At 47.5% G+C, this 17,504-nt stretch overlaps 1 protein-coding gene across 1 annotated transcript in view; it reads right to left on the bottom strand.

The window, feature by feature from the left end:
* Window positions 1-17,504, bottom strand: part of fryl (furry homolog, like) — a 78,489-nt gene that overhangs the window by 26,988 nt on the left and 33,997 nt on the right. The window contains 40 exon segments of the mRNA XM_029632966.2: window positions 128-744; window positions 909-1,003; window positions 1,265-1,452; window positions 1,659-1,780; window positions 2,108-2,309; window positions 2,553-2,735; window positions 2,896-2,999; window positions 3,088-3,238; window positions 3,336-3,448; window positions 3,520-3,607; window positions 3,834-4,005; window positions 4,113-4,253; window positions 4,955-5,220; window positions 5,419-5,587; window positions 5,694-5,793; window positions 5,902-6,056; window positions 6,297-6,407; window positions 6,506-6,666; window positions 6,765-6,937; window positions 7,074-7,165; window positions 7,277-7,334; window positions 7,515-7,639; window positions 7,813-8,020; window positions 8,364-8,632; window positions 8,706-8,792; window positions 8,908-9,087; window positions 9,271-9,493; window positions 9,653-9,760; window positions 9,841-9,973; window positions 10,208-10,379; window positions 10,514-10,600; window positions 10,718-10,826; window positions 11,073-11,176; window positions 13,350-13,394; window positions 14,893-14,994; window positions 15,192-15,290; window positions 15,576-15,668; window positions 16,295-16,463; window positions 16,610-16,690; window positions 17,171-17,250. Coding sequence (XP_029488826.2) covers window positions 128-744; window positions 909-1,003; window positions 1,265-1,452; window positions 1,659-1,780; window positions 2,108-2,309; window positions 2,553-2,735; window positions 2,896-2,999; window positions 3,088-3,238; window positions 3,336-3,448; window positions 3,520-3,607; window positions 3,834-4,005; window positions 4,113-4,253; window positions 4,955-5,220; window positions 5,419-5,587; window positions 5,694-5,793; window positions 5,902-6,056; window positions 6,297-6,407; window positions 6,506-6,666; window positions 6,765-6,937; window positions 7,074-7,165; window positions 7,277-7,334; window positions 7,515-7,639; window positions 7,813-8,020; window positions 8,364-8,632; window positions 8,706-8,792; window positions 8,908-9,087; window positions 9,271-9,493; window positions 9,653-9,760; window positions 9,841-9,973; window positions 10,208-10,379; window positions 10,514-10,600; window positions 10,718-10,826; window positions 11,073-11,176; window positions 13,350-13,394; window positions 14,893-14,994; window positions 15,192-15,290; window positions 15,576-15,668; window positions 16,295-16,463; window positions 16,610-16,690; window positions 17,171-17,250 — 5,935 coding nt within the window.

Genomic DNA, 17,504 nt, shown 5'->3' on the forward strand with positions numbered 1-17,504 from the left:
ATATATATATATATATATATATATATATATATATATATATACACACACGAGGACAAAGGACGTCTGACTGCTATGCCATCTTGGGAATTAAGATAAAAAGCAATAAGGTCAATACCTGCTCTCTTACCTGCCACTTGGGAGGGGTCGACCAGTGTGTGGCGGGAGACGCTGATGAGCTTGTTGAGCAGGTGGATGGTGAGCTCCTGGGTGGAGGCTGAGGTGAAGCCCTTGAGGAAGAGCTGCAGTAGACCAGGGAAGCTGTACCATTTCAGCTTGGCCTGTACTGTTTCCAGCCTCTCCCTGCTGTCTGCGTTCTCCAGGGGCAGCTGACCCAGTAGCTTGTTGAGCAGCCGCAGGGCCAGCAGGTACTCAAACTCATAGTCCGACTCCAGGAGGGAGGCTGCAATCCAGAACACCGTGGCCATCAGGTTGGTGGGGTCCACAGGAGGGATGGCCTCCCCCCCAGGACCCCCTCCTCCACCCTCCCGCAATGACGACAAGCTCTGCGTTCGGGCTAGGTTGCCATGGCTGCCACCCAGCCGATCAGCGATATCTAGGGTGTTGCTGCGGCGACGGTCGCCCTTGCGTTCGCCCATGAGGCTAGCGCGGAGGGAGTTGCTGCGGGCGTGACCGTGGGGGTAGTGACCGTGGTGGAACAGACCCCCACTACTCAGGTTCAGCTGGCCCGTGCTCTTCCTATTGGCTGCAAACTTAGCCCCCAGCAGGTGCTCGTGGGCAGAAGTCCTGCAGGATAAGAAATTACAATCTGAGTATTTCACTAGTACTGGGTTTTAGACAGTCTCAAAGATGTGTGTGTTGAGAAAGTGTGAATGCACGATTGTGTTTACTGAGAGAAAGCGTCAAAGACAGGCATGGATATATCAGATATTGAATTGGTCAGTGCTTACTTTGCCAAGGCAGTGAGGAGGTCATAATTCTTTACTGTGTCAGCGAGTGTGTCAATCCCTGACTCCAGAGTCAGCAACAGCTCGATAACAAAGCCCTGAGACAGAGGAGCAGAGGTCAACCACCCAGACAGATGGACCCCTGATACTGCAGTACCCAGTAGCTGCTGCTTGGTAACAGAGCTGCTGATCCACACTGATCCCAGGTCAGAGTGGCTGATCCCTCTGGAGCATAGTGCCTGTTCAAACTGCGACACTCTGATCTGAGATCATAAGTAATTGATAACAGTAATAGAGCAGATAGCCCAAAGGACATATTTAAAGGTGTTTATCTTGATACAGGTGGGGGTGTAGCTCACCTGCGCCTCCTCTCCAGGGTCGCCCACTGTCTCTACAAGACGTGAGAGGACATCAGAGAGCGTGGCGGCTGTGAGGGGTTGTTTGAGAGCCCTGAAGATCTGGAAGGAGCGCCCTGCATAGTGACGAGACGAGCACGACAGAGCAGTCTGCAGCGCTACCTCACTCAGCAACTGCTCCAGCTGGAAACCTGATTAACAAACACACACATATATATTTTAATATCAAAATGCAGAGGTGTTACAGACACATAAGAATAGAGATATTTCATGCTAATCAACAACGGTGAATAGAAATATATTTTTGTGGAGTGCTAACAAATGTGGACAGGACAGTCAGTTGTTGAAAGTCCGTACAGTAGAAGGAGCTAAGGAACAGCATTAAAAACACACTGACCTGACTGGGACTGTTTGAAGACTGTCACTACATGTCTGAGGAACACACACAGCTGGTCAGCACTCTTTATGTTGGGGTTCTTGGGCGACACGTCCTCATGGTTCCACAGGGGCCCCCGCTTCCTGCAGGACAAGACAGAATCAGGACAGGAAACTAGGGAAGTCAGACCTATCATCATACAACACATCCAACCCTGATATTCTAATCCCAAAATGTAAAAAATAAATTGTATTGGCACACGCAAACACATGCAATTGAGAAATACCCCATCCTTTCAGACATGGCTGCAAGCGTGAGACCAGATACATGGATTAGATTAAGTTAGTCATGAGGGTACATCACATGAGACAAATAACTGATATATACATCTATGACACAGACACACACTTCCACATACAGTATAAACAGAATACATCCATTTCCAAGTACATGCAGTCTCAGATACTCACCTGGAGGTGACAAACTCGATGAGGGCCTTGACCTTCTCATCCTGCTCGGCGATGATGTCCACCTCGTTAATTAGGGTGGGGGTGAGGTGAGGCAGGGGGGTTCCTCCTGTACCCAAGCTGATGCTGGACGAAGTGGAGCTGGAGCTCAGGCCTGAGTCGGTCATAGGAGACGGCTGATAGTCTGGCACAACGTCACACATTCCTGCATGAGTAACACACACACACAAGCACATGAGAACAGCGATTCATGGCTGAGGAATCGCTATAAACTTGAAATAAAGACAAGTCTATGAGATTTCACATAGTGATCTGTAAAGGTAGGAGAGGAAATGAGGACATGGATCTTTGCTGCCCCCTCCTGATCTTATTGGGCAATACAGAATAAAGGCAAAGGGATTTCTGTTCTTTAGTTAAGCTACACAGATCGTTGCAGAGAGCTACTGACCTGTGAGGTTGAAGTCGTGGGGCGGTGGCTTCACCGTCAGCACCTTGGGGTCGTTGAACTCTCGGTTGCGTAGCAGCACAGAGGCCAAGGATTGAACGCTGCCGTTAGTTCCCTGGACGACCAGCAGGTGAAGCAGGAGGCGTTTGCAGTGCTCGTACACCTCAGGATGCTGGTGGTCAAACCCTGGTAGGAAAAACAAAGGACTGATATGAAAAATCTATTTCATAAACATTAACACTGGCAAATTAAGAGTCTGTTTTGCCTGCAAATGAAGTGTCTAAAGACAAGTATACATCACTCAAGTTGTAATCAGCCAGCTGTAAAGAGGTGAGAGGTTAGTTACCTATGAAAATGGAGTGCAGCAGGAGGTGAAGGTAGGCGCTCCACTCCACTTTGACCCCATGGTCTACTATGAGGTCAGTCAGTAGGATGACAGCTATGTTACACCTGAGATACACCACACCAGAGAGTCAGCTGGGTCAGGGAAGAGGTCATACAGACAGGTCAGAGGTCAAGTGGAGGGGGTAGGAGTTACCTGTGAATGGGTACTCCAGGGGTGTTGGTCTCTGGCAGGTAGTCCACCAGAGGGGACCAGCATCCCCCTGTCGGAGGAAAGGGGAGGGGCTCGGGACGGTTGTGGTCCATCACCTTCAGACGCCAGTTAGCATACAGCGGCATGGAGTCACCTGGAGAAAACAGGGGATTATCACACCGTGGCAACATGGATGTGAATAAGTATAAAGCAGAAAGTAGAGTAGTATGGCCGGGTGGAGGGTCTCTTACCCTTCTCCTCCTCATAGGATCCTCCAGAGCTGCTGCTGTAGCGAGACTCCAGGCGGTGGTGCTGACGGTTCAGGTTGCTGTTCAGACCACTGTAGATGTCCAGATGGGTGGAACTGCAGACAACAGAGAGAGACAGCTGTAGTCTCACAGGTGGGTCGGTCTGTATCTGTGTGTGATCTCATACCTGTCGTCCATGTTGGGGTCTTTGTTCTTGCTGCTGTCATGGTGAGCGTCGGGTCCTGGCACCATTGTGTTACTGCTGGAGGTGGTTCCTGTGGACAGAGATGGGGAAAGGCATCTAGGAACTATGGCAACAAGGTTTAGGAGGAACATGACAATGTTATGACATCATACATACAATCCACAAGTCCACGAGGAAGTAGATGGGGGAATAAGTACCCTAGAAACATCAAGCATCTGTGTTTTGTATCACAGGACAGTAGGCTATAAAATAGAGGAGGTACATGTACAGAAGACAGTGGACAGTGTGATATATACCTGCTGAGGTGACGGAGGGGATCTTGTAGCTGGAGGTAATGCGGTAGTAGGGAGGGTTGTCCATGTGAGTAACAGCAGAACTCACTGGGTCTGTCAGGTCCAGCTCACACATCAGCTCCTCCAGCAGCTGCATAGTCTTATCCCTGCCCAGGTACACCACCACCCGCTTCACCTGAGGGGACGCACACACATTTTAACAAACATTTCAGATGACCAAATAATTATTGGATATGCGAGGTGTGTGAGGGAGAGAGGATAGTGTGTGTAAACTGGACTTACATAGGGCAGGAAGCTGGGCTCACTGTTGACCCCTGACATGCTGATGAGGAAGTGCAGGATGATCTTCAGGTTCTTTGGCCAGCTGTCTGCCAGGGTGGTCCACACGTTCTCTATCTCTGACCACGCAAACTCATCCCCGTACTGCATACACAAGAGCAATACAGTTCAAACTCATCCACGTACTGCATACACAAGAGCAATAGAGTTCAAACTCATCCCCGTACTGCATACACAAGAGCAATAGAGTTCAAACTCATCCCCGTACTGCATACACAAGAGCAATACAGTTCAAACTCATCCCCGTACTGCATACACAAGAGCAATACAGTTCAAACTCATCCCCGTACTGCATACACAAGAGCAATACAGTTCAAACTCATCCCCGTACTGCATACACAAGAGCAATAGAGTTCAAACTCATCCCGTACTGCATACACAAGAGCAATAGAGTTCAAACTCATCCCCGTACTGCATACACAAGAGCAATAGAGTTCAAACTCATCCCCGTACTGCATACACAAGAGCAATAGAGTTCAAACTCATCCCCGTACTGCATACACAAGAGCAATAGAGTTCAAACTCATCCCCGTACTGCATACACAAGAGCAATACAGTTCAAACTCATCCCCGTACTGCATACACAAGAGCAATACAGTTCAAACTCATCCCCGTACTGCATACACAAGAGCAATACAGTTCAAACTCATCCCCGTACTGCATACACAAGAGCAATACAGTTCAAACTCATCCCCGTACTGCATACACAAGAGCAATACAGTTCAAACTCGACCATTTATCAGCAGCAGAGTACATTTCGTGTGTGTGGTAGGTTGCAGTCGTACCTTGGCAGTCATGAACATGAGGTTGTTGAGCACCATGGTGGTGGCGTGCGGGGAGCCCCAGCCCTCCCCACGGAGCCAACGGCGGCTGTTGACCATCATATCACGCTCGTGGCCGTCCTCCTCATCCTCACAAATGGGGGTCTCCTCATGTCGCCGTGGCGACGGCTTGAAGTCCACCAGCTCCACGTTGTTCATCCAGGGCAGGAGGTAGTGCAGCATCACCTGGCGACCACCAGGGTGTGCTGTCTGGATACGCTGGCTCACCTCTGGGGTAGAAAACAGCACAGTCACCACATTAATAACAGTCACATCTGTACCAAATGCCAAAGATATGGCTACAGACCAGAATCTCAAATGACAGACCATTCCCCTTATAAAGAACTACCTGAACCAGGAAGGCATTTAAGATTAGCCTAATGAGACAGATGACTATGTGGCAGTGTGTGATGTGTAACGGTGCAGACCTGAGAAGATGGGCAGGGTGAGCTCTGGGTATGTCCTGGCCAGCTCCTCAGACAGTTGGTAGTAGGAGACAGAGTAGAGGTGTGGCAGCGGGGAGGGAGGGCTCAGGATCCCATCTGTTCTCTGGATCTCCAGTTTATGAGCGTAACGGAAGAGCTTGGGCTCCAAGATCTGGGGAATAACCACAGAGAAAAATCACATTAAGTACATACTGGACTAAAACCAGCTGACACAGAGCAGTAAATAAACATGGTGTCCAGGAATGTGTCACACCAACCTGCAGCAGCTGCATGGCCACCTCATAGATATCTCTGGATGAGTCAGCTGCCTTAAACAGGATGAGATTCAGCAGCACCACGGTGTCAAACTGGTAATCCCTGTAGACCATATCAATCACATTAACACATTATGGATTAAGGCATTTCAATTAATACACAGAAAAACAAACACGTCCTATAAAATCTGAGAAATTAATCTGGACGTGCCTGTTGTGAAAGACGTTGGCGATGGCCCTGAAGCAGCCGGCAGCCACGCGCCGTGAGCCAGTGTAGCAGCGGTCCACAGCCCAGAACATCAAGTTACTCTGGTCTGGGTTCAGCTCCAACAGCAGCATCACCGCCTCACAGCCCAACTGGTGCACCTGCAGGGGGAGCCCAAGACACCATCAGGGACCATCAGCACAAGCCCTCAATATGCACTGCACTCAGTGAGGCACCTCAAGAGTCGAGCCATTTCCTTTCTTTCATCGGCACCACTAAATAATTCAACCGTGAATGTTTAGTCTTACTGTTTTACGATCAAATCAGATGAAAGACAGCAGCTGGTAATAAAGGGATAGTTTAAGCGCAGCAGTGAGGCTGCAGTGTAGAAGGGCTCTTACCTTCCTGTCCTGAGAGTCCAGGATGTTGTCCAGCCACTTGTAGAGATAACCATCAGAGGAGAGACCAACGTTATCAGCCACTGGACCACAGCACAACACTGCAGACATGGCCTACAAAGTAAACACACCCACAGTAGACAAACATTTACCACGTTCGGACTCAGAAGTGTGTATAGTGTTTAAGAGTGTGTGTGAACAGCTGGTTGTACCTTGAGAGCACAGTACTGGTGTCGGTTGATCTGCATGTTGCGGTCGCTGTACCGGTCCAGTGGGGTGAACATGATGCTGAAGGGCCCGGCCCAGTGGCTGAACAACATGAACAGACTGTGTCTTAGAGACTGCTGAGGGAAGATGGTCCTCCTCTGGTGCACTGGTGAGAATACACACACACAGAGATGTCTAACAAATACTGACAACACACACATATACAGAATTTTACAATTTGTAGTTGGTGTGTGTGTGTAGTACCTGGGACGTTCTGAATGATGTTGGCCACCAGAGCACTAAAGTGGCAGCGGATGTCCTTCAGTGTGTCTGAGTCTTTGTCATTCTCAGCCTCCAGCAGCTGTCTCGTCAGATCCACATACTCCAACAGCACTGAGTTCAGAGAGTGACTCTCCCCGTCCAGACCGCCACTCGCCCTGCACACACAGGGGGTACACGATGGGGTCGGTAAATTCAAAGATGGAAGGTCCATGATTCTTTACTAGGATACTATACTCTATAACCATATGTAGTTCTATCTCTATTAGGACATCTGGCCTGGTTTCCACTGACGTCTGACTGATGACACCAGCATCAGCCAGCAGCTCAAAGATCCGGACCAGCTGGACCCTCAAGATGTCACGACGCCTGCGTCGCTTCATGTTCTGCAACAGAGGAGAAGAGTTACTACTGAGCAGGGCGAGTGTTGTAGGAGGTACAGTGTTTTGATGTTAGATACATGACTGAGATGCGAGGGGTAAGTGAGCTGCACCCACCTCAGGTCTCCTCTCCAGAGCCTCCTTAATGATGGGGTTCAGTTCCTCTATCAACTCTCTGAAAGACAATAGAAGGTAAACTACATTCCCACACACACTTACTTACCCAATACATACTGTACCTACTAACCAAATAACCCCAAACTAGGCAATATAAAAATTAGCAAATTCAACCAGGCAACTCAAAACAACAAAAAACATGACTACCAGCCACATACACACAGGGCAGCTCCCTCACCTGAAGGCCAAGGGGTTGGTCCTGCCAAGCCCCAGGACAAGAGACTCTGTGATGTCCATGCTCTCAGAGCGCATCATCGGGACAACGTGTTTGAACAGGGACGAGGGGGACGGAGTGCCAATAATCTGGATACACAAAGGCCACAAATCGATATGACAACCCAAATCATTTTAAAATCTAGAACTAAAGGAAATAAACATGGCATAGGATTATCATTGACAGCACCCACGTAAAACCTTGCAAAACGTATACATTTTGGGGGGGGATAGTTGATCACTGCGGGGTCATGCCCTCTGACCTTTGAGTCGTAGCTGTAGCCGCTGTCTGGCGTGGACGCCAGCGTCTCAGGCGGGGAGCAGCGGATGGAGCCAGAGGTTGAGGAAGAGGAGGAGTTGGGGGAGGAAGTGGCGGAGCTACAACAGAGGATCAGGTAGTTCCTCCACAGCCCCATGTACGAGTCACCACTGCTGCTCAGGCTGTTCAGCTTCTTAGCATTTATAGGGCTGCTGCAGGGGCACAAGTCAAACAATAACAGGCAGGTGGTATTAGAAAGTTGCTGAAATAATATCCATGTGTGCCACATACACACATTATAAAAGGCCGGCAGCAACTGTCGTCTTCACGGGGCTCATATCCATTAACAGCTGAGAGCTAGATCTATTAGGATGATGTTACCCACAATCACACGCCGAGTCTCCAGTGATGATGTTCACCGTACCATCACCATAGACCAACTGGTGACATCATCCATCCAGCACTCTAATGAGCAGACTGCAACCACATCCATTCTAAGTGCCTTTTAACAACCTCAAATGTAACACACACACAGAGAAAGGCCTAGAGACATACTTGATATCCACTTGTGGAGAGAGCAGCTGCAGGCGAGTGTAGGCGAACATCCAGGCGTAGTTGAGTGCGGTAGGGCAGTGCTTGGGCAGGTGCTCCTGGCGCAGGTAGCTGGACAGGCTGATGACCCAGGGGTCCTGGCCCTGTGTAACGTGGGCAAACACCCAGATGTGCGACGGGCTGACCACGTCAAATTGGTGGCTGATGGGAGACGAGCTCCATTCTGCCAGCGTCTGCAGGTCGATACCACTGGGGCAGTATAGCAGGTTGGTCTGCAGGGGAGAGGGGAGGGTCAGGATGTGTGTGTGTGTGTGCTGTATTAAACAACAGCTTTGCCATTCTTACCTGGTCAGCTCCTGTGAGATGGATGAAGCTCTCCAGCACAGAGGCACTTTGTCTGTCCATCACATCTATGGCCAACTCCTCATCTCCCTGAGAACAACAGACAGTAACCATCAATGTGTCTCTTGCACCTTACTTGAGAAACACTGCATCTCATTATTTTTGTCACTTTTAGATCACCGTCTATCAGCGAGTTGGTAGTTACCTTGGCGATGCCCAGAGCGGTGTGCAGGGCTCGGACCTCTTTGAGGACGTTAACAGCCAGCCTCCGGGTGGCAGGGCGGCAACTGCACAGCACCACCAGTGCCAGGCCCTCCACCACATGCAGCACCCCCCACAGAGGAGAGCGTTCCAAGGGCAGAGATGGCCCGCTGCCAGGGCCCTGCTGGAGCACACACAGAGTTACTTTCTTACACAAACCCAAGTCAAAATACACAATAACCCTACTACTACTGTACAGAGCAAGGAGTTCCAGACCCTTTCCTTGTACAGAGTTAAAAACACACAGAGCAGAACAAAATATAGCAGGACAAAAAGCGATGCCATTAGCTATCCACTCTCCACCCACCTTGTTGCTGGTCTGGACTGCCTGCCTCCACTGGCTGATGAGCTGCAGCAGCATCTTGATGGCGTTGTCCAGCAGCGTGGGGTGAATGTCAGTGACCTCACGCACAATGAAGTAGACAAAGCCAGAGAGCACGTCCTCCCTCCACTCTGGGAAGTCCAGCATCAGGGCCTGCAGGGTGGTGAAGGCCAGGCCACGCAGCTCCTCATCCATGTGGATGGTCAGCCTGAGGAGGACAGGACACTGTGGTCAAACAATCACAGAGCTTTTTAAAGACACAGCTTTTGAAGTCCTTCCTAGTGATGCTGAAAATATAAGCCCCATTGCTTTGTTCATCAATTAGTCCCAGACAGAGGTGGTGCATGTGAAGGAGTGGGGTCCTTACTTGGCCAGCAGCTCTATCAGGTCCTGTCTGCTCATGCCATCTGGGATCAGTCTGGGGATGGCCGCCACACAGGTACGGAACAGATCAATCTTCGGCTTCCTTTCCCCCCTGCAACACAACACAGTTAACAAATGTGTAAAGGACACTCATGTTACGGGTCACATATGTTAAGTCAGAGAGGCACTTGCGTGATCATATCCTCAGGCTCCTTATTGGACATCTGGACGTTGGTCATGCTCATGGAGCGCCCCACCTCCTTGTCCAGGTGACGCAGCATGTTGTCCAGGGCCTTCCTCACTGCTGGGTAGTACAGTGACATGCCTACACACACACACATATATATATATATATATTACTCTCACACTACACATTTGACCCTAAAATGACCCACTGCCATAAGCTTATTTATTTATTTGAGAAATGAATTTGACAGGGCACAATCAACATTTCAGTTTCAACATCAATGTACAATTGCCGGAGTTAGCAACAAAGCTAGTCATATCGGAGTGATATGGCCCGTTGTGACGCGAAAGGAGCTCAGAGGTGGTGACCTACCGATGACCTTGGCCTCCTCGTCAGTGAGGGTGGTGGCGAGGAAGATCTTCTTGATCCGCAGGGTGTTTCCTGAGGGCATGATGGCCCCTGTGGTGGGCATGGGCGGCTCCCCGTCCTTCTGCTGCAGACTGTCAGCTATCACCAGGAAGGCCCTCAGGCCAATATTCATCCTCTAAGAGAGACAGCAAGAGAACATGTGACAGAGGGGAGTGAGAGATAGAGGCAGGAAGGGACGGTCAGAGAATGAAGAGTGCGATCACAGTGAGAGTATGATTTGATCATTAATGTCTCTCTGCTATCTCTTACTTCTGGATTGATGGTGAATGTCTTGTGAGATTTGCCCACACACAGGAGGTCATAAATTATCTCCTTCATAGCAAAATCCAGCCTTTCCTGTGAAATCAGCCACAACAAACCAATAATCACTAATCATAGATAAGACACAAGCCACTACCTGCTGTTTAGAGGAATTATATGGGAATCACTACTCCAGCATGGCCTCAGACATACCTGAGCTATAAACTGGATGATCTTGACGAAGATATTGAGGGGCGTTTCGCGGGGCACCACGCTACGGGAGCCTTTGGGGAAAAGCGCTGAAACGATGCTAAGCAGCCGGCTGCAGGAAACAGGAGAAGATTCAAGGTTTAAACTGGGATGTTCACCAAGGAGACTGTAGACTAGACCAGTTCTGAGTGTAGATGGGATTCTAGTTCTGGTTCTGCTAAAGGAGTGATGTGGGCACTGGCTTTGTTCTATATGGTGATTTAGGTGCTGTCTGGATGACTTTCATTTCACAGTGTCAGTTCATGCAGAGAAGGTGTGGAGTGGGCCCACAGCCTGTTCTGTCCGGGCTGGTACTGACCTCTGGGTGACGGTGTTGCTCTCACACTTGATCCTGATGATGTAGACCCACAGCAGTCTGTAGAGTGACTCCAGTGCCACACGGGACATTTTGGGATCTTTGTTCTAAAGGGCCAGAGACAGAACACTTTCTTCACCCACCTGTCTTCTCACGGTGACAGATTCAAGTCTGGTGTGGGGCATGCCACATAAGCAGGGATCTGACACACAAACCATTCACTTAGACCTACTGTACGGAATTAAGTCATTTATACGTCCCGTTTCATTTATAGAGATGTTTGAGATGCCCCAGTGATGATAAATGACTCACAGCTGTGATTTGATGAGTCTGCTTCAGATCGAAACTAAACTACTGATGTATGAGACTGTTGAAATATCTTAAGCTTGTCAAAAAATACATTTGTTCCAGAGTGACTCTGCCTATGTATAAATGTACAGCATGTTGTGCTGGCTGTAGTTTGTGACGCATGTTGTGCTGGCTGTAGTTTGTGACGCATGTTGTGCTGGCTGTAGTTTGTGACGCATGTTGTGCTGGCTGTAGTTTGTGACGCATGTTGTGCTGGCTGTAGTTTGTGACGCATGTTGTGCTGGCTGTAGTTTGTGACGCATGTTGTGCTGGCTGTAGTTTGTGACGCATGTTGTGCTGGCTGTAGTTTGTGACGCATGTTGTGCTGGCTGTAGTTTGTGACGCATGTTGTGCTGGCTGTAGTTTGTGACGCATGTTATGTTGTGCTGGCTGTAGTTTGTGACGCATGTTATGTTGTGCTGGCTGTAGTTTGTGACGCATGTTATGTTGTGCTGGCTGTAGTTTGTGACGCATGTTGTGCTGGCTGTAGTTTGTGACGCATGTTGTGCTGGCTGTAGTTTGTGACGCATGTTGTGCTGGCTGTAGTTTGTGACGCATGTTGTGCTGGCTGTAGTTTGTGACGCATGTTGTGCTGGCTGTAGTTTGTGACGCATGTTGTGCTGGCTGTAGTTTATGACGCATGTTGTGCTGGCTGTAGTTTGTGACGCATGTTGTGCTGGCTGTAGTTTGTGATGTATGTTACGTGAGCTGTAGTTTGTGATGTAAGTTACGCGAGCTGTAGTTAGTGATGCATGTTACGCGAGCTGTAGTTTGTGATGTAAGTTACGCTAGCTGTAGTTTGTGATGTATGTTACGCGAGCTGTAGTTAGTGATGCATGTTACGCGAGCTGTAGTTTGTGATGTAAGTTACGCTAGCTGTAGTTTGTGATGTATGTTACGCGAGCTGTAGTTTGTGATGTAAGTTACGCGAGCTGTAGTTAGTGATGCATGTTACGCGAGCTGTAGTTTGTGATGTAAGTTACGCTAGCTGTAGTTTGTGATGTATGTTACGCGAGCTGTAGTTTGTGATGTGTTACGCGAGCTGTAGTTAGTGATGCATGTTACGCGAGCTGTAGTTTGTGATGTTCCAACCTCCGGGGAATGTTTGTACAGCTGAGCATTCCCAAAAATCTGTGACTAAAGGTGCCATTACACAGTGCTGCCCATCAAATCCATGCACACAACATTCTCTCCAATATCAACACAGCTGACAGCCATACAAAGGATTCTTTCAAGGGTCCTGCAATAACCTTTCCACCCATCAGTGGGCCATGGAGCTGCGAGGGTGCCACACACAGCAGCATGTCAACACCAATGATAAGAGAATTGGGTGTAACTCAGGACTATTAGAGCACACAAAATGCTGCAGTACTTTATGGGTCTCCAAAAATAAACTACAAAATCCATTTGGAACGAGTCCTCAGATCTACCAACAACCCATTCCAGGTAACTGGCTTCAAACCCCTCAAGGAGTAAGGTAGGTATCTGAGAATGTGTGCGCTTGATGCACCAGCTCGATGCGCTAACCACTACTACAACACACACAAAACAGCAAAGCCATAAACCACTAGTAAAAGACAAAGCAGCAAAGCACAAGCCAACATTGCATCTCAAAGAATTGTGTGGCTAATAGCCAAGTGTCCAACCACTCCTTTCTCTGTAATCTTCACTCAATGAGCTCCACTTTAAGAGGACTATCAGATTCCAGAGCCTCGTTGCCCCTGGTTTAGTAGCTGCATCCCCTCTGTGCTCCAGGACGAGGTCAGATGACCTCTTGGATGGTGCTTTTACACCTGCATTGTTTGCTGTTTGGGGTTTTAGGCTGGGTTTCTGTACAGCACTTTGAGATATCAGCTGATGTACGAAGGGCTATATAAATAAATTTGATTTGATTTGATTTGATGCCACCATACAGACACCAGACAAACTCACCTGCAGTGTCTCAATCTGCTTTCGGATGCTGTTGTTAGACGGCATCTGGAGCGAGTGAAAACGTGAGAAAACGACAGGAGACACTGAGTGTGAGGATGTGGGGAGGTAGACATGCAGGTTAAAAAGAGAACAGAGTGACAAAAAAAAAACTAACTCACTTCGATCCACTTGAATCAGTCTCATATTAGACACAGAAGTAAGATGCAAAGTATGAAATGCAAAAGTAACATTGACACATAAAAAAATGCATCTATGTTCTATAAAGACTAATATAGCCCAAATGAAATTGTTTACATTTCAACATGTACCTTTATTTTCTAATATTTCATACTTCCTGAAAGAGATGAAATGAAAGATGTGCAATAGAAGGCAAGTGAAATTGACAGGGAAGGGAGAAAACACACAAAGCAGGCCAAGGTGAAGTGAGTAAAAAGTAAGTAGATCGTGCGAGGACAGGGACAGTGAAAGGAAACCAGCTTGGGAAAAATATGTATGTTACGACTATAACACACACAATCTACTAGGCTCAGAAATCTGAGCAGGTCCACCCATCCCATCACTAGTCTGATACACTGTACCAAAGGTATCACTTTAACCCATTGAGTTTTGATCTCCTTAAGGTACACAACTGAATGGATTTGAATTAGCATTTGAACTGATCATCAAAACAAGGACAGGTTAAAATGGCCCAGTGGACAATAAGAGCTAAATCACACATTCTCAAACAAATCTCCACCAGAATCACGGTTCCACCACACAAACAAGGGAGCTTACATTAGCACCAAATAGGCTTAGGGGGTTAATTAAAAACTATGGAATCAAAGGGAATCTAATCTCTCACAGGGAATCAAAAGCAGATGGATCACCACAGGACTGTGATTATAGAGTCAGTTCAACAAAAGAGTCATCATAGAATCACCACCACAGAGCAAAGGGAATTATAGCACGTCCACCATGGAATCAATTCAGAGTTGAGGAGCGAGGAGACAGTCACACAACACAGAGCATCTCGGCAGAACTAGCTTGAGGATGGTACAGGAGAGGAGCACGATTGATCGGTTTGTGATTGGTTTGCGGGGGGTTGTCGGACAGGGGAGGAGGAAGATATGATCGTTAAGGCACACCCTTTAAACCAAAAACACCTCATGGAGTTGTGGTGTGCAGGGGATATCTAACATCACACTATGACAATTAACAACGTACCTGGTAAAGAACATTATTCTAGAGCAGTAAGGTTTCAGTCATAGTAACAGTGATAAATGATAGAACTTGGTATGCAATAAACATCAAACATGAGTATTTTTTTAAAGGAGGCTCATAGCACTTACTACTGCCTAAGATCATCTATTGGATCATCTATTTTCATAATAGTCTTTAGAAAATTATACTCAATTACATGGCCCACTTTTAAACATTAGGGAATCCACTGTCTTTAAAATGTAAAACTAAGTGTCCTATTAAATGTGAAATTGGCATGGAAGTCTGCATTTTCCTTCATAGGCCAGTATACTAGGTAACCGGTTTAGGTGATTGTGCTGTGTACCTTCAGGTGAGAGAGGCAGTTTGTGAGGAAGATGTGCCAGTTATTGAGGAAGAACAGCTTCTGACTGACACACAGCAGGCACGTCACCAGAGGATACAGAGCCTGAAAGAGAGAACACACGTCAACCACAGAAGAGAGGGGAAGGAAACGAGACGAGAAAGAGAGAGAAGTGGGAAAGAGGGAGATGGTGTGAGGAGATTAAGAGTTAACAAGTTGATGTCATAAAAAGAGGGAAACGAGACACAGCAGAGTGAAGTGGAGGGAAGGTCCAGATAATAGTGTGAGAAAAGAGACGTTACCAAAGAGTGCTTCTTTCTGGAGCTAAGGTCAAAGGTTGTCTGGTAGAGCATCTCCACAAAGTTCTTCAGGCACGGCACATTGACTTCATTCTTCACCGCCTGCAGGGAGGAAGGAAGCTGTCACCACTGAGCACATTCAATATGTGCGACTGAAATGGTACCCTATTCCCTAAATAGTGCACTACTTTTCACCAGGGCCCATATATAGGGAATTAGGTGCCATTTCATACACATCCAATGACATTAGCCAATCGAAGGTGCTTTTTATGGTAGCTAACAGAGGAATCTCTTATACAGAAAGGCTCTATCCTACTATTAACTTGTCTAGCTATAACCAATGTGGGGTTTTCCCATGTTTTGTGTTGTCGTCTGGGTGGTACTCACAGCAGCAACAGGGATGAGGATCTCAACAAACAGGCCAGCCAATGCATGCTTTATGTCCTTGTCCTTCACCTCCAGGAAATACTGGGCACACTCCTGAGGAACACACAGACGGATGACAACAGTGACACATACATAAAGAAACCAAATAGACAAATGGAAAAACAATAGACCGTGCAACAGATTGTCACATATGGGCAGAAACCAACAGACGTAAAGGGAATGTGGTGGCACAAATCAACTACGGCAGATTACCCAACATGTTCCATCAGCATGCTGGGAAATCAGGGCTTGTTAAGAGGGGAGCATATTGAGTGAGCTTTTTACTGCCGTATTGAGCTTAAGGAAAAGGCCTTGCTCCGTTCAGTGCTCTTGGCACCGTGATCTGCTATCTGATCGTTACTCATCTGGCTTTATGAGGCTCTGCAACAGAGCGCTGCTGAGCTCAAACAAAACGGCTGCAGTAAAACATCCATCCTGGGTGTAGTTCAGCAGAGAGCCATTAAATCCCTATACGCAGCCACTCAGACAATCAGATATACAGTCCTGTACAGTCTGGGCATCAAATAGACTAGATACACGCCTGTTCATGGACACATCAGGGTTAAATTCACTAAAAATGAGGTTTTGAAACAGGGAGGGACTACCTGAAATTGTCCAATAAGAAATGCTTATTGTTTTGGTACGGTTTGCCAAGATGTGCTCCACCCAGGATAACTGACCTGCATGAACTGGAAGGAGGCCTCAAAGTCCTCCACGGGGTACATCTTGACCCTGAAGAACTTCATGCCCATGATGAGGCTGATGATGCTCTGGACCACGTAGGGGCTCTGCTCCTTCTGCCTCAGCTCCTTCAGCTCCGTGATGAACTTCTTACGCACCGCCTGGAACCTGGAGACACACATTTTGACTAAGTCTTCCATAAGGAGCGGGCTCCTTTTTAATATATAGTTTAGGAGTAAAAAGGAGTGACATGTTGAGTTATTTGGCCTGTGTTAAGATGACTTGAACTTGGAATAATGTGAGAAAACGCTTACTTTGACTGTGTGAGCACTCCGATGACCTCAGCATACAGGTCTGCGATGATGTGCACATTGACAGTGTTAGGGCCAGAGCACCTGCCAATCAGAACACATCCATGGTCCACTCACACTCAGAGAAACAGCTCTCATGATTGGTTAACACAGGGGGTATGAAGACACTGACCATGAAACATCAGACCTGCTGAGGAGCAGCTGAACAAACAAACCAATTAAAGGAAATAGCATCCCAAACAGTGTGATAAAAGTTATGGCCGATCAAACATCCATCTCTCTAAAACCACAAGCATGTAGCTGCATACTGTAGGGTTGAAGCAGCTGAGTGAAGGTTTACTCAAGTTGTCTGACAAGTGGTGATTGTGTTTCCTTTAAGTGACATTAATATGTGGACAGACCATAAAGTCACACATTGGTCATAAAAACAGTCTATTCAAACACCCATAAAGGAATGAGTGAATCAACTGCAGAGCCAAAAGCCCTCTGGAATATTGTGTGCTAGACTAAAGTATAGTATGTGTATTAATGGTGTGTATGTGTGTTGTGTTTGTTTACACTCACCCCTCTTTGTGTTTAAAGTGCTTGAATGCCAGGTTCAGAACTTCATGTACTAAAGTATCTGGCACGGGGTGAAGAGGAATCTGTGACGTGAACATGAAAACATCATATTAGGTACATCAATACTTCCTTCATGAGGTCTCTCTCTCTTTACTACCATTCATTATCATCCCTGTTGGAGCCAAGGACAACCAAGCCCTGAGATCCGTGAAGGTTTGTTCTAAGAGAGAGTGGTTTGGATCTGGATAGTCTGGGGTCGGTCTAGATGCTGTAGGTTCAGGATGACAGCTCGCTATGCCTTGGTATGCTGGCATTGCAGTGACAGTGCATGCTGTCT

This window comes from Oncorhynchus nerka, linkage group LG24 (assembly GCF_034236695.1).
Source record: "Oncorhynchus nerka isolate Pitt River linkage group LG24, Oner_Uvic_2.0, whole genome shotgun sequence".
NCBI lineage: Eukaryota > Metazoa > Chordata > Actinopteri > Salmoniformes > Salmonidae > Oncorhynchus > Oncorhynchus nerka.